Source organism: Electrona antarctica (assembly GCF_951216825.1).
Source record: "Electrona antarctica genome assembly, chromosome: 15".
NCBI lineage: Eukaryota > Metazoa > Chordata > Actinopteri > Myctophiformes > Myctophidae > Electrona > Electrona antarctica.
Genome location: NC_136796.1, coordinates 7,716,510 through 7,740,501, shown reverse-complemented (window position 1 = coordinate 7,740,501; position 23,992 = coordinate 7,716,510). Strand labels below are relative to the sequence as shown.

General features: G+C 42.1%; 1 protein-coding gene across 2 annotated transcripts; it reads right to left on the bottom strand.

Annotated features, from left to right (window-relative positions):
- Positions 1-376: 376 nt before the first annotated feature.
- Positions 377-13,807, bottom strand: LOC306938489 (regulation of nuclear pre-mRNA domain-containing protein 1A-like). Of its 2 annotated transcripts, none has more exons than XM_079522705.1 (7): positions 13,428-13,807; positions 8,886-9,015; positions 7,712-7,818; positions 6,780-6,874; positions 5,916-6,042; positions 5,216-5,391; positions 377-2,121 (listed from the first exon to the last, which is right to left on the bottom strand). In XM_079522705.1, the coding sequence occupies exons 1-7, from the start codon at positions 13,576-13,578 to the stop codon at positions 2,038-2,040; spliced, it is 870 nt and encodes a 289-aa protein (XP_079378831.1). In that variant the 5' UTR covers positions 13,579-13,807; the 3' UTR covers positions 377-2,037. The 2 variants fall into 2 exon arrangements, with proteins under 2 accessions (XP_079378831.1, XP_079378832.1); XM_079522706.1 differs by lacking the exon at positions 377-2,121 and adding an exon at positions 3,867-4,075.
- Between the last annotated feature and the right edge of the window lie 10,185 nt (positions 13,808-23,992).

Genomic DNA, 23,992 nt, shown 5'->3' with positions numbered 1-23,992 from the left:
AGTAGCAATACACTGCTAATACCTACATAGAAATCACACCTGTGTGAAGTGAGGGGCGCTAATATATTAAAGTCTAACTCATGTTGATTAGGTGATGTAAAACAAACGGTGCCAACACAAAACATTAAATGCCATTCATTTCCTTAAAAACGTATACTTTTCATTTCCTGAAAAATGAACATTTTGGAGTTATGAGGTTTCCTCCGGACAGCAGATATATGAGCTAGCGCTCCTCAAAAATGGTGAAGTGAAATAGAAATGTATGCATGCACGACCACATTACTCATTCATTGCACCCCCTGGTGGGCAGCATGTGGATTCCAAGCATAGTAGCTGACTGACAGTATCAGATAATGTACCCAAAACAGACAAGCTTATGTCTCCATTTATTTATTAATTCTTTAGAATAACTTTCCTTTTATGTACAAAAATCAAATTGTTATAAAGTTCGTTTTTTAAATCAGTGGGGCACTTGTCAAGCAGTGTGAAGCAACTGAGCATCTTACAGTAGACGAGTTTAAAATAACGAAGCATTATTCCTTATAATTATACAGTAAACAAGAACACAACGACGCCGTCCAGTCCACGCAGTTATTTCAGTACAGCAGGGGTTTGTTTTGACCAGAGTTTTCATTCATTCGGAAAAAGAACAGAGTATAGAAGGTAAGTTCTCTGAATCATAAAGACAAAACGGGTAAAACATAATTTACATGCAACTTTGAATAGCCTATGTATGTAATGTGTGTACATTCAATAATGTACGTCATCCATCCCCACTGAATGGATTTATGTAAAATATAATCACATTATGATGGGGTTTTTCTTTCCAGAAATGTTTCAAACTACTGCACTTCACTGTCGTGATTTTGTCTGATGTAAATCTATAGTAAACAAAATGTTTGGAGGCTATACCGTCATACCGTTTCAAACTACCCTGAATGGTCCTATAGCCATGGAACAAAGCACTGGGCGGCATGATATACAACCAAGTGTTAAAGAAAAAAAATAAGAACCTAAAAAGAACATTTTACAGCACTTGTCTAGGGAAAACAATGATGCCACTGATTGAATATCAGGGGGGACAATAATAGCCATTGGCACCAGAGTGGGACGTCTGGTGGCATGATATCTAAACTCACCATAAATACAAAAATAATATACCAGCATCAACCTGACCATTTCAAGGAGTGCAGGGGCCGAGGCATGGCTACGATGCAGTACTGAACATTATCCCAACCAATTTACAATGTATTCACTGTGTACTAAGTGAACAACCGACAGGTTTTACATCATACATAAAGAGGGGGGGGAGGGGGGGGTCGTCCTACGTCATACATAATAATAAACAACACTATCAGTAACATAGATGAGAAGATGACTGGTGGGTGTGAACAGGCAAGGCTCTTTTCGATGTTCGCCTACGAAGGGTTGACCCAGAACATTCCATAACCTGAAACTTTGCAGAAGGCCTCAACTTCAGTGACTTTGTGTGTTTGTTTGTTTACGTGTCGGTTTACGTTTTCATCATTATAATCAGGACCACCCCTGAAGGGCCGGGTTTCGGCAAAGAAATAAAAAATAAAAGTATTAAAAAAAGATAGCTGATCTACAATCTTGTAGATGTGTTTTTACCCGCCAAAAAAACGCATACGGTTCAGGATTCTGGGTCATCCCAGAACTCAGGGTTAGTACTGCACCGCCTCCTGATTGAGAAAGGGCCCAAATTAGGGTCTGAGAGCCTTAATCTGAACCGAGACGTGGCCTTAAGGAAGCAAACGCAGAAGCTGTGTAATAATACATATCACGGCACGGCTCACTCAGGTCAAAAAATAAAAAAGAAGGGTAATCAGTCAAATGACAGAAGGAAAATACCTGGATGCTTTGTGGAGCGGGACAGAGAGAGAGAGACAGACATTGACTGACAGCAAGTTAGAAAAATGATAGATGTGTCCGGTGTAGGAGGGCCAGGTTAAGGCTGGTCAGAACAGGGAGAGGAGAGGAGATAGATGAGTCATCAGTTTGAAGGGTCGTACAGTACTACAGGCGTCCGGGGAGATTGTTGAGACGAGAGCGCAACTCCTTCCTGACCTGGGTGACCCTCGCCAGCTTGCGTTTGTATTCCTGGAACAGCAACAGAAAACAATCGTCAACACCCAGATGTAAAAATATAAAGTGATTGATATGATTGTGTGTTCCATTTTCCCCATGCAGGGTGAATATGACATCGCTTATAGAGAGCCTATAGGTGAGGTTTATTGAGCCAAACCTTTTATTGTATTTCTTTCTACAAGTCTGATAGGTTTCTGTGTTAATGTGCCTTTCCTAAAAAAAAAAGACCAACAAAACAGTTGATTAGGTTGTGTCATGTTACTCTCCAACCAAAGGTTTGTCGAACGTTAAGCCCTCAATGGAAATTATACTCAACACTCTCCTCCCATAAAACATAACCAGCTATATCTTTTTCACTCCCAAGAATCAAGACTTTAGTTTCATTACATTTTAGAATAAGGTTTCTCCCAAGTATAAACAAATGGGTAATGTGGGATGTAAACCAGTTCACACACATATTTTGAATATTTCGAGAGAAGGGTGAGGAGTAAATGAAAGAAGCCTTGGAATGTTAAACCACTTTATCCCTAGTATCACATAGCCAGACACTCAAGAGATCTGTCTCAATCTAAAATCATTGACTTGGTTGGGCTTGAACTCTGAACTTAACCAGCGCTAACAAGCCTGCTTTTAAAACCAACCCTGATACCATCCCACATGAAGGAACGCTCCAAAATCTTTGCATTGAGTCTGTGATTTGTATTTGTATTTATTTATTATGTCGTCTGAATTGTTTCCACCCAGTTTTAGTCAATGTATTTATTTAGATGTCATCAGATGTAACAGTAGGCAGGGATCTATTGGTGTCTGTCTATGCCAAAACCCCAGTCTCTATTCTGAGGCAAACTTTCCGCAAAAATAGCAGATCTACAAGCTCACAATGCATTGCAATGCTTGTAGATCGCCAGTTTAAGCAGAGATTTGGTGTGGTGTACAGAGAAAAAGGAAGCAGACCAAGTATAAATAATGTGGCAAGAGTGTATGCATGTGACTTCGATTTATCCCTCCCCCCTCCAACAATCAGAGCGAAAGCATGTGCATTATTTTCTGCCTGGCTTTGAGACACAGCAGTCTATTGCCAATCTCAAGTTTTTCCCTTGCCCTATACATCACCATCATCGTGTATGAATGACAAATAGCTGGAATGTACCAGCTGGTACATAGCTGGTACATCATAACAATATAAACTTCCACCCAGTCCAAGGGACCTTTCATAGAAGAAGATAAAAGCATGAATGGAGGATGTACTGTGTGAAAGCTAGAACTAGTCATTAGAAGTCACACCATCAACTTTAACTAAAGTCCCATAATGTAGAAGTTATAGGTTGGAACTAGCAATAAGTAGCCCTCTGGGGAAGAAATGACACACTTAGAAGTCGTGCCATGATGAGACATGCAAATGATAAATGGTGCATTTATATAGCGCCTTTATCCAAGGCGCTTTACATAGATGCATAGTGCATTACATTCACACACACATTCATACACCGATTGCGGCGGAAGCCATGCAAGGTACCAACCAGCACATCGGGAGCAATTTGGGGTTCAGTGTCTTGCCCAAGGACACTTCGACATGTAGCCAGGAGGAGCCGGGATTCGAACCGCCGACCCATGGATCATTGGACGACCTGCTCTACCTCTTGAGCCACAGTCGCCCTAGTCGCAACCAATCACCGTTTTCCTCCCTTTGGCAAAACCGTTGACTAAACCTGAGCTCAGTTTAAGATTCACACGTGGTGTTGGGACTGCACCAGAGGCATGGTTTTAAGTGTATGCAGCATGTTTGGAAGGCAAATTGAAATGTACAAAATGCAAGCGTCAGAAGCAGCTGACAGCTGCCGAAGCAAAATAACAGCACTCAGAAAATCTTTTTTTATTTTTTTATTTCCCATTTTCTTTTATTACAAGAAACTTGATGAAGTTGATGGATACAAAAGAGGCAATTCCTTTAATCCTGCTCACGGTCCTGTGGATAAAGGCTGGACAGTTACACACTCAAAAACAGGTCAACACAAACAACGCTAAATTAACTTAACCCATTTTGGGGCGGGAACCCCTTTTGGTGTTAGCATTATGTTATGCTTTAGCTATTGAAAAATAGCAGATCTACAAGCTCATAGCGCGCCACCGAGTGGCGCGCTACGAGCTTGTAGGTCTGCTATTTTTGAAAAATCAAAGAACCACCGACATAGAAACATAGCTTTTTCAGAAAACTGTCAGGATATAGAAGACATTTTTAGAATCTGATCTCAGGTCAAAATGGGTTAAGTAGTTTAAATTAAAGGCTGAGGGGAATGCAGTATGCACTTACCATCCTGAATGTACTGCATTCTACCGACTAATACATATATAGAATTAGACAGAATGACCTTTAATGGAACTTGTCAGAACAAAGTGGGGGAAACCTTTAATAATAATAACTATTATTGTCGCCATCATGCAGGCAGAAACCTTGTATGTCCAAAACAAAAAAGAGAATGTATGTTTCAATGGATCCAATGTAGTTATCATTTATCCATAAGTTCTTGTTAATACTTTATTGGTTTAATATGTCATTATAGGCGTCGCTTCTAGATCATGTATTGCTACTTAATGCAACATTATCACATGACCAAGTATAAAATAGTTTATCATTAGTCTATGAATTTAAAAAAAAAAAAGAAACATGGAGATACAAGGTTTGTGCCCATACTGTTTATTTTTTTAATCTACAGTCTGGCTCACTGCTAACAACCATCCTGTTGAAATGTAAAGTATCTTCAACTACATGAAAAAGAAAGCTCATTCCAACAAAAGCGGAGAGAGTCACAAGCGCAAGACAGAATAAAGCCAGAGTTACACTCAGTTGCGCATCCTACAGTGCGCTGAAAACAGCCGATATACAAGATCACAGCGTAACGCAGTGCGACGCGTTGTGCACTTGTAGATCAATTGTCGGTGTGCAACACCAGTATAAATCTGGCATATGTTAGCGAATGGTGCTAGAGAAGTAAAGCTGACAAACGGACGTAGATAGAAAAACACATCAACGGCCACTGTGTTAATGAGGTTAAAAAGCAAGAGGGTGAGATATAGATAAAAAAGGAGAGGTGTAGTATTTACGCACTTCTAGTTTCTGCTCGTTCTGGGCCAGGCCGTCCTTCTGGCTGTGCAGGAAGAGCGTCAGGGTGCGAGTGAGCTGCCGCCGGTCGTCGATCTCGGCCGCCAGGCGGCCGCTGTAGTCGGCCAGCATCATGCAGGCCTCCTCCACCAAACGAGACAGACGCTCCCCCGACTCTTTATCTGACACACACAGCAGGCGTACACACACACACACACAATAAAGCAAAATAAAATCTCAAGACTGAAAATGTAATGATGTTTTAGGCATACCAGCTGAAGAAATCATGACATTTCTGAGAGAGACCATTCAAGTTTCAAGATGCTTCCAAACTTATTATATTGCTAGTTTGATTTAATATTGATCATTCATCTTAAAATAACTAATGAACAAATATAGCCAATCTACAAACTCACAACACAACAAGCCACACACACACACACACACACACACACACACACACACACACACACACACACACACACACACACACACACACACACACACACACACACACACACACACACACACACACACACACACACACACACACACACACACACACACACACACACACACACACGAGATTTTAACGACTCTCTCCATGCCCAGCCAACAGTGGTGTCAAAATGATCCACTTTAACAACTTTCGCTTTAAAAAAAAACCTGTACGCGTCACGAGCGCACTGGTGTCGTAGTCTCATACCGGTGATGCGGTGCAGCAGTGAGGCGTCCTGCACCTCGGCAGGCAGCGAGGAGATGCGCTGACGCAGCGCCGAGTCTCCAGAGGCCGCACTCTCCAGCTCTTGCAGCGCCCGGATCAACTCTGCTGTCTGGGAGAGGACGGGGAGGGAGGGAGGAGGCGGAGAAAAGGAGGTGGAGGACAGAGAGAGAGAGAGAGAGAGAGAGAGTGTAGATGTGTGGGTTAGTTCCACAGTTAGTTCCACAGTTAGTGGAACTAATCGTTTTTTTTTTTAAAGATATTTTTTGGGGCTTTTTGCCTTTATTGATAGATTAACCGTAGTTGATAATTGATAATTAACAGGAAAGGGGGAGAGAGCTGGGGAGGGAAGACACGCAGCAAAGGTTGTCGGGATCAGGACTCGAACCCGCGACACGCTGTCAGGCCAGCCTTGGTTCCTGGACCACTCGGCCGGCCCAGACCCGGAACGTAATCGATGGAAAAAAACAAATAGTCACGCGTAGCCAGACAACTATTCCACAATATCTGAATGCTATATAGTCTGGAACTACACCAATCCGAGTAAGGAAGCGGCCATTTCCGTATATTTTTTATATCCATTTCTGATAAGCAGCAAGCTATATATGCTTAGATGATTTCCATTTATATTAGGATAATGGGGAGGAGGCTCCACTTTGGCTTTATATTTTACTCATGATAGAAGCACTTGAAACACAGAACACAGAAGCATTTGAAAATTGCGAGAGGCAACAGTCTGGCAACACGACACTACACAACATATGGGTTGGTTTAAGACAGTTAAAATGGTTTCCCCAACAGCCTTCTATCAGTGGCACCATGTGTGGGTTGGCTGGTTCTGGTCATCACCTGTGGCGGCTCCGCTGGAGAGCTCTGGGTCGCAAAGTCGTCGTCGTCAACATGGATCTCCTCATAGGACCGCTTCTTCGCCTTCTTATCTCCGCCTGCAACGTACGACAAGACCACCACATGTGCTATAAATACAGTGGTTCCCAAACAAACTGGGGGTCCCCAAATTATTTTCGGTGGTCCCCAGATGATTAGACTTAATGTGCATACATTGTGTTCTCACTCAACAGTAAACAAACCAACATACAGTATAAGTGTATACAAGGTATCTGCACATTTCTAAAGTGACAATTTAAGGACTTTTAAAACCTTTTTAATACCTCTAAAAAGAAAAAGAAACTAATAAGACCATTACTACATCAACTATACTGTGGTCAAACATTGGCCAAATATTGCTTAAAAGGCAAAGCTTATATTATTATTATTATTATATGATTATTGTCAAACTAGGGTTTTTTCATTATTCTGGAACCATTCCAAGCATTAGTTTTACACGAAAAACACTCCTAAATTCTGCCATAGCCACTTGCATAAATGTGCCGTTTTTAGCCCAAGGAGTGTTTTTCGTGCAAAACTAATGATTGGAATGGATTCAGAATCATGAAAAACCCCTAGTTTGACATGTAACATGCTACTTAAAGCATGATGAAATTTAGAAAATGGTGCCTTATATAGGTTGTCTATGGTGTGGTATATAAAACGTTTTTTCGCAATGTTTCCGGCAGAGCAGGCCTCTTATTCTGTGGACCCTAATGACCAAATGAATAAAAATGACAAAGTACAGAATGACATCACAGGTCCTCTCAGATTTTGGGCCTGTGGCTCCCCGGCTAATAACCAATATAGAACTGACCCAAACATGGACCAAAAATAGAAACTACATGGCGGAAGAAGCTGTGATTCAAAACGTTCATTGTTCTTTTGAGGCGTACCTAGGACTTGTGACAGTTGGTCCAGCAGGTTGTTCTCGTACACGGCTCTCTCCTGCCAGATGGACAGGACCCGACCCAACGACTTCTTACAGCCATCCTCGCCATCTCTACACAACACAGTAAACACACAGCTGTCAGGATGCGGATACTACAGTCACATGGAATAAAAATAAAAACTTGTGAACTGAAAGTGTAATGCATTATCATTATCATGTTGCTGCTGTTCCACACACAGAAATCACACTGAGGCTTTAACCTTTGCTTTTATGACATTAATGTTTATGAAAGATGCTTCTAAACATGTATTTTCTATTGCTAGTTTGACCACTTCAAATACTCTTTGTTCAGAAAACAAATAAAAAATAGCCTCACAACACAACGCGCAGTGTTGTGAGCTTGTACATCTGCCATTTTCAGTGCATGGCATGCTGTCTTCTATGGAATCCTAATGACTGAAATCAGTCGTGGCGACTGAGAACTTTAATCCATGCAGTCAAAACACTACAACACACTAGTAAACAGTACTAAACACACAGCTGTCAAGATGCCGATAGTACAGTCAAAACACTATTGGTGGCAAGTGATATTCTTTGGTTAAAACAAAAGGCTATTTGATAAATATGAAATCTCTATATATTGATAGTAATCATTTCTATAGACTCTAAGTCTATAGCAATGATGATTACCATCAGTATATAGCTTAAAAATCACACCCGTGTGAACTGAGTGGTGTAAGGCCTGTCTGACGTAATGAAATCATGTCTGACGTAATGAAATCACACCCGGGGGAACAGGGTGAACATAGCAACCATGCTCATTTTTTCTGCACAGACTAACAAAGCCAGTTGTAGGGTAATGAAATCACACCCGGGTGAACAGGGTGAACATAGCAACCATGCTCATTTTTTCTGCACTAACAAAGCCAGTTGTAGGAGTGGTTTACACCACTCAAAAAAATGTATCAAGATAGTGTTTGTTCAGTAATAGGGGTCTCCCCGTCTCTCCTATATCTTTAGTAAACGGAACATTCTTTTCCATAAGCTTTGTGTCCAATTGTCTAATATGATATAATATCTTTGTTTGGTCTTATTTTCGCACCGAAAATAACGATCTGAAAACAAAGGGTATTTTTTTCCCTTATGGGTAGAATGTGCATCAGGGACAGTGTTGTGACCTGGACACGTGTTTGAAGGCGTCTACGATGACCGGGGCAAAGTCCTGGGTGAACTCTGGTCCTTTCCTCTTGCTGTTCTGAATGACGTCATTGGCCAAGTAGAGGAAGGTTAGCTTCCGGGACACCAGAGCTGCACAAGAGAAGAGAGGGAAAACACAATGTAATTGCTCCCTGATGGGAAAAAGATGTTGGGACACACATGACGACTAATGGAGTAGCAACCAGGAACAATTTGTAGATACAAGAAGCAAGTGTAAACAAACAGATTTAGAGCGTCACGGGGCAATAATAGACCCCATTCCCATGACAACCAAGGTCCCCAGACCCCCCAGTTGATGGTTAAATTACAGTTGTGGTGGTAATGAAACAGTAAGAGATACAGATATGACATATGTATATATACACAGAACACATATTTTTCAATTTGCCTTTTGCAGTGGGGACAAAAAAGAAAAACTGCATTGCCATCCTGATATTTAACTTAACAGACACAACAAGATGGTGGTATTTCCCCATCAGTCTCTAAGCACGTTTTTCACTGGACCAGACCAAAAAGCCAATTATCTTATTATCATGCAAGTGTTTCCACAGTTTCTATCCAATTTATGCTATGCTGCAGAGATCTGTGAATAATGATCCATAAATGAAACTCTGATGTATTCACATCATTCTATAAATCAACAGGAGAAACACTAGCAGCACAAAAACATGCGTAATATTGCAGATCTACAAGCTTACAACGGGTCGCAATTGGCCATAAGAAATGTGGTGTAGACAGAATAGTACAGTTGTGAATTAGGGCTGTTTTACCAAGAATAGAGGGTTTAAGTGTGGAGCGAACAATCAGTCACAAGTGAATATCAAGCCTCCCAGGGTTGCTGAGATACTCTTCACCACGGTAACAAACACACTAATTACAGAAGGCCATTTGAAGATTTTAAACCTGCTCATCTCTCACCGCTCCATTCAATATTTAGGGGCGGATTTTCCATTCAGATGTGTGCCACTATACTGTTGTAGCCATTCACAACAGGTTGAGCAATTATTAACTATACGTTTCAAGACATAATACCTGCTATTTCACAGCCAACACTGAAATGAAGGAAGCAAGAATTTCCTCAGAGTAATATGCCATCAGTACCAGGGAATCCTCTGAGGGTTGCTAGAAACACCACACGCTTGTTACAGTTGACAGAAATGACAAAATACCGCAGCCACTTGGGGTATCATTAGGCACACTGTGTGCCAAGTTATAATATGACAGCCAGAATGCCTTATCCACACACTGTCACAGCTAGAGATGGGATTTATGGCTCTTTGAAGGGAGCCGGATCTCTGGGATCCGTTCCTTTCAAAGAGTCGTTCAAAAGACTGGCTCAAAAGACTGGCTCACGGGGCTCACCGATGGGTGGGGGGGCGAAAAAAAATGAGTGTGCCCAGTGTCCGCCCAGTACCTCCCCAATGTCTGCCCAGGGCCTCCCTAGTGACTCCCCAGTGTCACCCCCAGTGTATCCTGCTTAGGGCGCCAGATTGCTCAGGACCGGCCCTGGTTGAAACCCCCCTGCCCCCCTCCTCCTCTAAAAAGGAACGGCTCCCTACTGTGAACCGGATCCCATCGTTCCTTTCAAAGAGCCGTTCAAATGATCTGATTCGTTCACGAACGTCACATCTCTAGTCACAGCTAATAGCTTCATCAAATTTCTGTTGGTTACAGCACATCTGTCAAAGTAGCCCCAAGACTATTCAATTTAATGAATTTCAACTACTCTAAACGAATCTGAGGCAGCAAGCTCATGAGCTTATCCAGTCAGACACGTTTGTTTAAAAGGATGTACGGCAGCATCTTCCATCTTTTCACTGTCTTGTAAGGAAGTCTTTGAATGGCAAATCATAAGGAACATGTATAAAATAGGAGCGTGTGGTCGGTGACTGTGGTCAGTGTTATATTATGTGCTATATAAAGCAATATTGTTCATCACCTGCTTCTTCTTCTTGTGCAAGTTGCAATCATGGATTATTTTATTTTATTTTTGTTAAGAGTTGTGTACTGCTGAAACTGTACATATATTCAGTTAATCACTAATACTGTTGATTTACTGTACACATTCATTGAGATGCCAACTGTTCAAGGTCTGCTGACAGACCTATTCATTCTCATATTTGCTGTGGACTACACATATCCATAATATACAGTATATATTGACAGTACAAGGTGTACTGTCAATATAATATTCATAAACACAAACACAGTAAATACTACTAGACCATGCGTATACTTACACTTGTTATAGTGTAACCTACATGACATCATACACATAGTTTATTATATATTTTTTATTTAGTATTATAATAGTATAATATTATCAATAGATGTATAATATTAGTTGTATAATCATTCATATATTCACTTTACATTAATTGATAGACTGTACAGTATGTTCATACATTCAGAGGAGTATATATATATATATATATATATATAATTTATCTTGGTTTGGTAAGGTTCTTGACAATTAACATACTCTCTCACTGCTGTTGCTGCAAATGATCGACACTTGGATTTCCCTCCATGGATAAATAAAGGTTTAACTTATGTCGACTAGTGGAGTGAGTTATGTTAGCGATAGAGACATGTCTGTAATCAACACAAATGAGAAGATTAAACATGTGTACGAAGTGACCACCAGTGTATATTACTATGAACCAATGAATCAAACAGAAGATTATATCGTAATCCTTTAAGTCACGACAAATCACTATAGCATACATCAGAGGCTATACACATACAGTACAGGTGCATCTAAAAAAATAGAATATTGTGTAAAAGTTCATTTTCGACCATAATATAATTAAAAAAGTGAAACTTTCATATATTCTAGATTCATTACGCATGAAGTGAAATATTTAAAACGTTTTGTTGTTTATCTTGATGATTCTGGCATACAGCTCATGGAAATCTAGAAATCCTATCTCAAAATATTATAATGTTTTATGAAACCACCAAAAAAAAACATTTATAATACAGAAATGTCGACCATCTGGAAAATATGTTAATTTATGCACTCTATGTGGTCTGGGCTACTTTTAAACAAATGCTTATTAGTGGGGCGTGGCATGGAGGTGATAAGCCTGTGGCACTGTTGGAGGTGTTATAAGCCCAGATTTGCTTTCATAGCATCTTAAACTCATGTGTATTGTTGAATCCCGTGTCTCACACCTTCTTCAGTCTCTAGCTGTATAAACCAGTACTTACATTTTCCAGGCATGAGGGTCATTTTTACATGCTTATAATATAGGATAAATACATACCGGTAATAAACACTCCCATCCCAGTTATTAAACCCAAGGGTTAAGGACAACAAGACCTAAGGTCACCTGTGAAGTTTCCTGCTATCTCACATTAAACCCATCTAGGCCTTGGCCCTGGGGTCTTCAACAGGGGGTCCTTGTCCTTGGCCGGGCAAACGTCGAAGACCCTAGCCCTGATAGACTGAAATGCCATCAATCAATCGTGTGCCAGTATGTAAATATTGACAATAGTCAATGCTTTAGCCTAAGATTTAGACTCATAGATGTATTTATCGATTCTGACAGAATCGCTAAATACATCTACGAGTCTCTACATTTTAGGCTAGTCAATGATTGCACATTGGCAGTGGCACACACATAATAGGCACAGTTGAGTTAACACACCCTTGAGCATTGTGCTGTGGCTTACCTACCAAGTTACCAGACTTACCACATAGAATACCAAGACCAGGTGTAACAAGCTTACAACAGAACCTGTGTTCTGTTTATAGCTAACTGCTAAGTTGGCACTGTCTATAGCTGCAGCTACACTAACAGACTGATGCATGCATTGCATTAGCCAGTTAGCATAGAATAGCATGGTGCAGTAGAGTGACATTGTTCCGTGTTGCTTTTCATTCAGCGTCAGTGACTAAAATAGAACAATAAGTCCCAACACACTGGAAAGAGAACAACGAAACATGGTCAATATTAATAATGTTAATTATGACTGGATTGCAAACTTCACAGCACTGTAGTACTGCCTGGATAACGTTAGCCCCTGTAGCCGTGGCAGTTTCATGTTAGCTGACAAAGTTTTACCACATTGACACACTAGCAGTGCATGGTGGAAAAAAGTATTCTTTATTTGTGTCCCATTTCACAGGTTTTTGAAAATAGCACATCTACAACTACAAGTCACAAGGACTTGCAAATGGCCGAAACCTACGAATGTTTTGTAATATAATAACAGATCTAAATCTACAAAGTAATAAAGTTTTCCAATAATTGCAGTGGAGCATAAAGTACACAATATTATATCTGCCTCTGAGATGTAGTGAAGTAGACGTATGGAAATACTCCAGTATAAAGTAAAATAATACTCGATTACTCCCACCACTGTTTGTTAGCCCTGGTTAGCTCAGCTCAGGCTCTTTAGCTCCACACCGTTGTTGATGTTGTTCCTATAGCCATGGTTCACATGTTTCCCTGTGTTGTGGATGGATATATGTGGACTGACCACCATAGCCTCACCTTTCTTCAGCTCGCTGAACCACACCGTGACGATGGTCTTGGAGTGCTTCCTGTGGTGGATGAGCCACAGGGACAGGGTCTGCACGCTTTGCTGCGAGTTGCTCAGCTCCGTCAGTTTCTTCTCTAGGGCAGCCTCGGAGAAAGCTGACATCTCGGCCGAGGGCGAGATAACTTCGAGAGTCTTTGCGAAGGTCTCTCTCCCTCTCTTCTGTATATATATATAAACCTATATATTTGCCACGCCAGCTAGCCAGTGACTGCACTGCACTGTATACACACACACAAGTTAACTGAGGTAATAATGTAATTGCCTTAAAGGCTTTGGCTGGCTGTGTTTTGTTGTTGCTAGCTGTTTGTGTGCTAGCCAGCAACTAGCCTGCTGCCCGTCCTCTGCCTGCTTCAGCCTGATGATGGTGCAAAAGGTAAAAAAGAAAAAAAAGATATGTCTGTCCCATAGCCCGGAGGGACGGTCGCTCTGTGATTGGCTATTTGGTTGTCAGAGGTGATAGTAAATGTTATAGGACGAGATTAACCTGCTCTACCCTGCTCTCTCTATTGACGAGAGAGCAAATTATGTGTACGTTTGTCACAAGGGTTTAAATTAATTTCGCTCATATATATGCCACTAAAATGTGGAACGCTCTACCAACAGCTATTAAGAAATCTGAATCCCTAGACTCCCATGACAAAACCGCTCTCACAGAGCACCTATAAAGGCGGCTGCAATTCGAAACTGGTCCCTGTAAAAAATGAAAGGGTCTCCGTATAACACCCCCCTAGCCCCACCCCGCCTTTCCTTTCCAAACAATAGGTCAGGTGTGACATTACTGACATGGGCTTTTGCATAGGCTAATAGCTTGATCGAAGGTTTGATTGAATCAAGACAGGCCTTCAGGTCAATGTGCCACCTCGGTCAGACACCACCGGTCAGACACCACCAGAGAGAACAGCATGCTATGGAGCAAGCGATACATGTATAAAGATTAACGACATTAAACATTTTTCAGCATAAATAAACTGGTTCTCAATGTGGGGTCCAGGGACCAATTTACAATTTAGGCATTTAGCAGACACTCTTAATCCAGAACGATTTACAGTTAGCAAGACCAAAAAACATGGTAATACATCAAAACACAAAAATAGTCATCATGAATCTAACAGTGGAATATCTATCTAAGGAAACTATACTATACTATAGAGTGCTATGAGTCATGCCTCACATGTACCACGTTAACAAGAACAATATTATATAGCCTAATCATTTTTTATTTATTTTTGGGGTGTCATGTTTTTATTTCTTATTTTTCTTTTCTTTGTTTAAATTCTGAGCCGGGTTGTGTTGTCAATCGTGTAATAAAAAAATAAAAAATAAAATAAACCCCTCCCCTCCTGAAAACAGGAGGGCGGGCCGCTTTACGTGTAGAAGCCAGTGTAAAATGGACGCGCCCATGCAATGATCTAGTCGGTGTGTGAAAAGAATCAAATTTCACCTAACCTCGCCTCACCAGGCTTTCCTCCACCTATTGGCTTTCACCCAACACTATAATACTCGATTCCCCCCTCCCCTCCTGTTTCTCCAGGAGGAGGATCTTGCGAGATGGCTCTCGGAAAAAAACATGATGAACGGAACGCTGCCTAAACACATATGCACCGGGTGGCATTGCATAACGTCTGCAACACACATGGACAGATGCATGTTTCCTCCTTCATACTGTAGCGACCAAACGATCCCCGAGCCTACAATACTACGAACTAACCACAGTATCGAGGGGCCGCCACGACAACAGACAGTGTTCCGTTGGTGGATCACGTATCGCCATGCAGAGCCGTCATAATCGGAGATCGCTCGGACGTGTGATTGTAACGCTTTTTTATTCATTATAATTGTAGTGATAAGACCGCAATGAACGCATCGGGGACGTAATCGACCCGGGTGTAATGTATAACGAACTTTTCCGCGTCCTAAACCGTGGTGTTGTGATCTGTGGAAGTCATTTTTTCCTTGTCGTCGACATCATAGCCGGGTGAAGCTTTTTTTTTTCTCCATCGCCCCCAACCTGCATGCCCAGGCATGTTCCCCTATACTAGCTTGAAAAACAAAATCAGCTGATGATGACAACGCGTCTCACCGTTATACTATAGTTCTGAACCGAACGGTGGAATGGGACAGTGTTCCGTTGGTGGATCACGTATCGCCATGCAGAGCCGTCATAATCGGAGATCGCTCGGACGTGTGATTGTAACGCTTTTTTATTCATTATAATTGTAGTGATAAGACCGCAATGAACGCATCGGGGACGTAATCGACCCGGGTGTAATGTATAACGAACTTTTCCGCGTCCTAAACCGTGGTGTTGTGATCTGTGGAAGTCATTTTTTCCTTGTCGTCGACATCACAGCCGGGTGAAGCTTATTTTTTTCTCCATCGCCCCCAACCTGCATGCCCAGGCATGTTCCCCTATACTAGCTTGAAAAACAAAATCAGCTGATGATGACAACGCGTCTCACCGTTATACTATAGTTCTGAACCGAACGGTGGAATGGGACTTTTTATAGCCGTACGGATCAAGACTTTTGCTGCCCAATGTGCCCATGACCCCCCCCCCCCCCCAATGTTTTGCGATCAAGACAATGAAAGCAGTGAGATAGGCGAGGCAATCATCATCATCCTCATCTAAAGAAAGCAGAGTTATGAAGGTTTATAGTCAGACATTGACAGGCAGATATAGCAATAAACACAATAAATATGCTATACATCCTATACACCGAATGAAAGCCCTGAATGTGTACTTTTACGAGGAAAAGAGTAAACATTGATCCCATGTACAGTTTGTCATAAATTGGTTACATTGCACATTGCGCCCACCAGATATAACTGCAGAGAAGACATGGACCCGAACTCAATATTCACAAAATAAGGCCTATAGCGACATATAAATACTATATACCGTATGAAACAGAAGACTCTCTGCTTTCATAAGAAAAAAACTTCTACTGTAGTAATAATAAAAATCACACCCATGTGAAGTGAGTGGTGCAACTCTGTTCTCTACAGTTGCACTGTAGAGAACAGTTGCACCGCTCACTTCACAGGGGTGTGATTTTTATTATTACAGTAGAAGTTTACAGACCAAACTGTAAATAAAAGGTTTACATGACTTTCTGTCTCAGTCCGTATATAGCGAGCTGTAGTGAATAAGTACAGAACAGTTGCAACGCTCACTTCACAGGGGTGTGATTTTTATTATTACAGTAGAAGTTTACAGACCAAACTGTAAATAAAAGGTTTACATGACTTTCTGCCTCAGTCCGAGCTGTATTGAATAAGCAGAGAACAGAATATGGGACAGAGTTGCACCACTCACTTCACATGGGTGTGATTTTTATTATTACTACAGTAGAAGTTTTTTTCTTATGAAAGCAGAGAGTCTTCTGTTTCATACGGTATATAGTATTTATATGTCGCTATAGGCCTTATTTTGTGAATATTGAGGAGTTCACGTCCATGTCTTCTCTGAAGTTATCTGGTGGGCACAAGCTGCATTCAATAACCAATTACTGTCTAACTGTACTTGGGATCAATGTTTACTCTTTTCCTCGTAAAAGTACACATTCAGGGCTTTCATTCGGTGTATAGGATGTATAGGATATTTATTGGGTTCAATTTTATATCTGCCTGTCAATGTCTCTGACTTTAAACCATCCATAACTCTGCTCGCTGTTCAAGATAACCACTTCCAGGCAAATGCAGGTGTTGCAAAAAGGTCAATATCTCCAGAATGGAACATGGTAAAATCAAAATGTATTTTTTAAATTGAAGTGGACAAGTTCAGCTTTCTTTTGATGTATGCGTGTGATTCTCGCTATAAGAGAACATTTTGCTGTGGGCCCCCAAACAAGGCCTTTGTGGAATGTTAAACGGTAGCAACATCAAAATAGGCCTGCCGAGATCCTGTAGCAATCAAAGTGTTAATGCATAATGCTTGAAAAACGCGCATCATCGCGTTTTGGCATTTTTAGCGATGAAAAACGTGCATCGTCGCGTTTTGGCATTTCTAGTGATGAAAAACGTGCATCTATAGTACGGACTATAGTATGGGCCATACTATAGTATGGTCCATATTATAGTATGGACTATAGTATGGACCATACTATAGTATGATACTATAGTATGGTCCATACTATAGTATGATACTATAGTATGGACTATAGTATGGACGCATGGTCGCGTTTTGGCATTTCTAGCGATGAAAAGCGCGCATTGTCGCATTTTGGCATTTCTAGCGATGAAAAACGCGCATCGTGGCGTTTTGACCTTTCTAGCGATGAAAAAAGCGCATCGTGGCGTTTTGACCTTTCTAGCGATGAAAAAAGCGCATCGTGGCGTTTTGACCTTTCTAACGATGAAAAAAGCGCATCGTGGCGTTTTGACCTTTCTAGCGATGAAAAAAGCGCATCGTGGCGTTTTGACCTTTCTAGCGATGAAAAAAGCGCATCGTGGCGTTTTGGCATTTCTAGCGATGAAAAAAGCGCATCGTGGCGTTTTGGCATTTCTAGCGATGAAAAAAGCGCATCGTCGCGTTTTGGCATTTCTAGCGATGAAAAAAGCGCATCGTCGCGTTTTGACCTTTCTCGCGATGAAAAAAGCACATCGTCGCGTTTTGACCTTTCTAGCGATGAAAAAAGCGCATCGTGGTGTTTTGACCTTTCTAACGATGAAAAAAGCGCATCGTGGCGTTTTGACCTTTCTAGCGATGAAAAAAGCGCATCGTGGCGTTTTGACCTTTCTAGCGATGAAAAAAGCGCATCGTGGCGTTTTGGCATTTCTAGCGATGAAAAAAGCGCATCGTCGCGTTTTGACCTTTCTAGCGATGAAAAAAGCGCATCGTCGCGTTTTGACCTTTCTAGCGATGAAAAAAGCACATCGTCGCGTTTTGACCTTTCTAGCGATGAAAAAAGCGCATCGTGGCGTTTTGACCTTTCTAGCGATGAAAAAAGCGCATCGTGGCGTTTTGACCTTTCTAGCGATGAAAAAAGCGCATCGTGGCGTTTTGACCTTTCTAGCGATGAAAAAAGCGCATCGTGGCGTTTTGACCTTTCTAGCGATGAAAAAAGCGCATCGTGGCGTTTTGACCTTTCTAACGATGAAAAAAGCGCATCGTGGCGTTTTGACCTTTCTAATGATGAAAAAAGCGCATTGTGGTGTTTTGACCTTTCTTACGATGAAAAAAGTGCATCGTGGCGTTTTGACCTTTCTAGTGATGAAAAAAGAGCATCGTGGCGTTTTGACCTTTCTAGCGATGAAAAAAGCGCATTGTGGCGTTTTGACCTTTCTAGCGATGAAAAAAGCGCATCGTGGCGTTTTGACCTTTCTAGCGATGAAAAAAGCGCATCGTGGCGTTTTGGCATTTCTAGCGATGAAAAAAGCGCATCGTGGCGTTTTGGCATTTCTAGCGATGAAAAAAGCGCATCGTCGCGTTTTGACCTTTCTAGCGATGAAAAAAGCGCATCGTCGCGTTTTGACCTTTCTCGCGATGAAAAAAGCACATCGTCGCGTTTTGACCTTTCTAGCGATGAAAAAAGCGCATCGTGGTGTTTTGACCTTTCTAACGATGAAAAAAGCGCATCGTGGCGTTTTGACCTTTCTAGCGATGAAAAAAGCGCATCGTGGCGTTTTGACCTTTCTAGCGATGAAAAAAGCGCATCGTGGCGTTTTGGCATTTCTAGCGATGAAAAAAGCGCATCGTCGCGTTTTGACCTTTCTAGCGATGAAAAAAGCGCATCGTCGCGTTTTGACCTTTCTAGCGATGAAAAAAGCACATCGTCGCGTTTTGACCTTTCTAGCGATGAAAAAAGCGCATCGTGGCGTTTTGACCTTTCTAGCGATGAAAAAAGCGCATCGTGGCGTTTTGACCTTTCTAGCGATGAAAAAAGCGCATCGTGGCGTTTTGACCTTTCTAGCGATGAAAAAAGCGCATCGTGGCGTTTTGACCTTTCTAGCGATGAAAAAAGCGCATCGTGGCGTTTTGACCTTTCTAGCGATGAAAAAAGCGCATCGTGGCGTTTTGACCTTTCTAGCGATGAAAAAAGCGCATCGTGGCGTTTTGACCTTTCTAGCGATGAAAAAAGCGCATCGTGGCGTTTTGACCTTTCTAGCGATGAAAAAAGCGCATCGTGGCGTTTTGGCATTTCTAGCGATGAAAAGCGCGCATTGTCGCATTTTGGCATTTCTAGCGATGAAAAACGCGCATCGTGGCGTTTTGACCTTTCTAGCGATGAAAAAAGCGCATCGTGGCGTTTTGACCTTTCTAGCGATGAAAAAAGCGCATCGTGGTGTTTTGACCTTTCTAACGATGAAAAAAGCGCATCGTGGCGTTTTGACCTTTCTCGCGATGAAAAAAGCACATCGTCGCGTTTTGACCTTTCTAGCGATGAAAAAAGCGCATCGTGGCGTTTTGACCTTTCTAGCGATGAAAAACGCGCATCGTGGCGTTTTGACCTTTCTAGCGATGAAAAAAGCGCATCGTGGCGTTTTGACCTTTCTAGCGATGAAAAAAGCGCATCGTGGTGTTTTGACCTTTCTAACGATGAAAAAAGCGCATCGTGGCGTTTTGACCTTTCTCGCGATGAAAAAAGCACATCGTCGCGTTTTGACCTTTCTAGCGATGAAAAAAGCGCATCGTGGCGTTTTGACCTTTCTAGCGATGAAAAAAGCGCATCGTGGCGTTTTGACCTTTCTAGCGATGAAAAAAGCGCATCGTGGTGTTTTGACCTTTCTAACGATGAAAAAAGCGCATCGTGGCGTTTTGACCTTTCTAGCGATGAAAAAAGCGCATCGTGGCGTTTTGACCTTTCTAGCGATGAAAAAAGCGCATCGTGGCGTTTTGGCATTTCTAGCGATGAAAAAAGCGCATCGTCGCGTTTTGACCTTTCTAGCGATGAAAAAAGCGCATCGTCGCGTTTTGACCTTTCTAGCGATGAAAAAAGCACATCGTCGCGTTTTGACCTTTCTAGCGATGAAAAAAGCGCATCGTGGCGTTTTGACCTTTCTAGCGATGAAAAAAGCGCATCGTGGCGTTTTGACCTTTCTAGCGATGAAAAAAGCGCATCGTGGCGTTTTGACCTTTCTAGCGATGAAAAAAGCGCATCGTGGCGTTTTGCCCTTTCTAGAGATTTTTGACCTTTCTAGCGTTTTGACCTTTCTAGCGATGAAAAAAGCGCATCGTGGCGTTTTGCCCTTTCTAACGATTTTTGACCTTTCTAGCGTTTTGACCTTGGACCTTTTGACCTTTTGACCTTTGGCCTTTTGACCTTTGACCTTTCTAGCGTTTTGACCTTTGACCTTTCTAGCGATGAAAAAGCGCATCGTGACATTTTGAAAAAACCGCATCGTGGCATTTTGACCTTTCTATCGATTTGACCTTTTGACCTTTGACCTTTTGACCTTTGACCTTTCTAGCGTTTTGACCTTTGACCTTTCTAGCGATTTGACCTTTCTAGCGTTTTGACCTTGGACCTTTTGACCTTTCTAGCGATTTTTGACCTTTCTAGCGTTTTGACCTTTCTAGCGATGAAAAAAGCGCATCGTGGCGTTTTGACCTTTCTAGCGATGAAAAAAGCGCATCGTGGCGTTTTGACCTTTCTAGCGATGAAAAAAGCGCATCGTGGTGTTTTGACCTTTCTAACGATGAAAAAAGCGCATCGTGGCGTTTTGACCTTTCTAGCGATGAAAAAAGCGCATCGTGGCGTTTTGACCTTTCTAGCGATGAAAAAAGCGCATCGTCGCGTTTTGACCTTTCTAGCGATGAAAAAAGCGCATCGTGGCGTTTTGACCTTTCTAGCGATGAAAAAAGCGCATCGTGGTGTTTTGACCTTTCTAACGATGAAAAAAGCGCATCGTGGCGTTTTGACCTTTCTAGCGATGAAAAAAGCGCATCGTGGCGTTTTGACCTTTCTAGCGATGAAAAAAGCGCATCGTGGCGTTTTGGCATTTCTAGCGATGAAAAAAGCGCATCGTCGCGTTTTGACCTTTCTAGCGATGAAAAAAGCGCATCGTCGCGTTTTGACCTTTCTAGCGATGAAAAAAGCACATCGTCGCGTTTTGACCTTTCTAGCGATGAAAAAAGCGCATCGTGGCGTTTTGACCTTTCTAGCGATGAAAAAAGCGCATCGTGGCGTTTTGACCTTTCTAGCGATGAAAAAAGCGCATCGTGGCGTTTTGACCTTTCTAGCGATGAAAAAAGCGCATCGTGGTGTTTTGACCTTTCTAACGATGAAAAAAGCGCATCGTGGCGTTTTGACCTTTCTAGCGATGAAAAAAGCGCATCGTGGCGTTTTGACCTTTCTAGCGATGAAAAAAGCGCATCGTCGCGTTTTGACCTTTCTAGCGATGAAAAAAGCGCATCGTGGCGTTTTGACCTTTCTAGCGATGAAAAAAGCGCATCGTGGTGTTTTGACCTTTCTAACGATGAAAAAAGCGCATCGTGGCGTTTTGACCTTTCTAGCGATGAAAAAAGCGCATCGTGGCGTTTTGACCTTTCTAGCGATGAAAAAAGCGCATCGTGGCGTTTTGGCATTTCTAGCGATGAAAAAAGCGCATCGTCGCGTTTTGACCTTTCTAGCGATGAAAAAAGCGCATCGTCGCGTTTTGACCTTTCTAGCGATGAAAAAAGCACATCGTCGCGTTTTGACCTTTCTAGCGATGAAAAAAGCGCATCGTGGCGTTTTGACCTTTCTAGCGATGAAAAAAGCGCATCGTGGCGTTTTGACCTTTCTAGCGATGAAAAAAGCGCATCGTGGCGTTTTGCCCTTTCTAGAGATTTTTGACCTTTCTAGCGTTTTGACCTTTCTAGCGATGAAAAAAGCGCATCGTGGCGTTTTGCCCTTTCTAACGATTTTTGACCTTTCTAGCGTTTTGACCTTGGACCTTTTGACCTTTTGACCTTTTGACCTTTGGCCTTTTGACCTTTGACCTTTCTAGCGTTTTGACCTTTGACCTTTCTAGCGATGAAAAAGCGCATCGTGACGTTTTGAAAAAACCGCATCGTGGCATTTTGACCTTTCTATCGATTTGACCCTTTGACCTTTTGACCTTTGACCTTTCTAGCGTTTTGACCTTTGACCTTTCTAGCGATTTGACCTTTCTAGCGTTTTGACCTTGGACCTTTTGACCTTTCTAGCGATTTTTGACCTTTCTAGCGTTTTGACCTTTCTAGCGATGAAAAAAGCGCATCGTGGCGTTTTGACCTTTCTAGCGATGAAAAAAGCGCATCGTGGCGTTTTGACCTTTCTAGCGATGAAAAAAGCGCATCGTGGTGTTTTGACCTTTCTAACGATGAAAAAAGCGCATCGTGGCGTTTTGACCTTTCTAGCGATGAAAAAAGCGCATCGTGGCGTTTTGACCTTTCTAGCGATGAAAAAAGCGCATCGTCGCGTTTTGACCTTTCTAGCGATGAAAAAAGCGCATCGTGGCGTTTTGACCTTTCTAGCGATGAAAAAAGCGCATCGTGGTGTTTTGACCTTTCTAACGATGAAAAAAGCGCATCGTGGCGTTTTGACCTTTCTAGCGATGAAAAAAGCGCATCGTGGCGTTTTGACCTTTCTAGCGATGAAAAAAGCGCATCGTGGCGTTTTGGCATTTCTAGCGATGAAAAAAGCGCATCGTCGCGTTTTGACCTTTCTAGCGATGAAAAAAGCGCATCGTCGCGTTTTGACCTTTCTAGCGATGAAAAAAGCACATCGTCGCGTTTTGACCTTTCTAGCGATGAAAAAAGCGCATCGTGGCGTTTTGACCTTTCTAGCGATGAAAAAAGCGCATCGTGGCGTTTTGACCTTTCTAGCGATGAAAAAAGCGCATCGTGGCGTTTTGACCTTTCTAGCGATGAAAAAAGCGCATCGTGGTGTTTTGACCTTTCTAACGATGAAAAAAGCGCATCGTGGCGTTTTGACCTTTCTAGCGATGAAAAAAGCGCATCGTGGCGTTTTGACCTTTCTAGCGATGAAAAAAGCGCATCGTCGCGTTTTGACCTTTCTAGCGATGAAAAAAGCGCATCGTGGCGTTTTGACCTTTCTAGCGATGAAAAAAGCGCATCGTGGTGTTTTGACCTTTCTAACGATGAAAAAAGCGCATCGTGGCGTTTTGACCTTTCTAGCGATGAAAAAAGCGCATCGTGGCGTTTTGACCTTTCTAGCGATGAAAAAAGCGCATCGTGGCGTTTTGGCATTTCTAGCGATGAAAAAAGCGCATCGTCGCGTTTTGACCTTTCTAGCGATGAAAAAAGCGCATCGTCGCGTTTTGACCTTTCTAGCGATGAAAAAAGCACATCGTCGCGTTTTGACCTTTCTAGCGATGAAAAAAGCGCATCGTGGCGTTTTGACCTTTCTAGCGATGAAAAAAGCGCATCGTGGCGTTTTGACCTTTCTAGCGATGAAAAAAGCGCATCGTGGCGTTTTGCCCTTTCTAGAGATTTTTGACCTTTCTAGCGTTTTGACCTTTCTAGCGATGAAAAAAGCGCATCGTGGCGTTTTGCCCTTTCTAACGATTTTTGACCTTTCTAGCGTTTTGA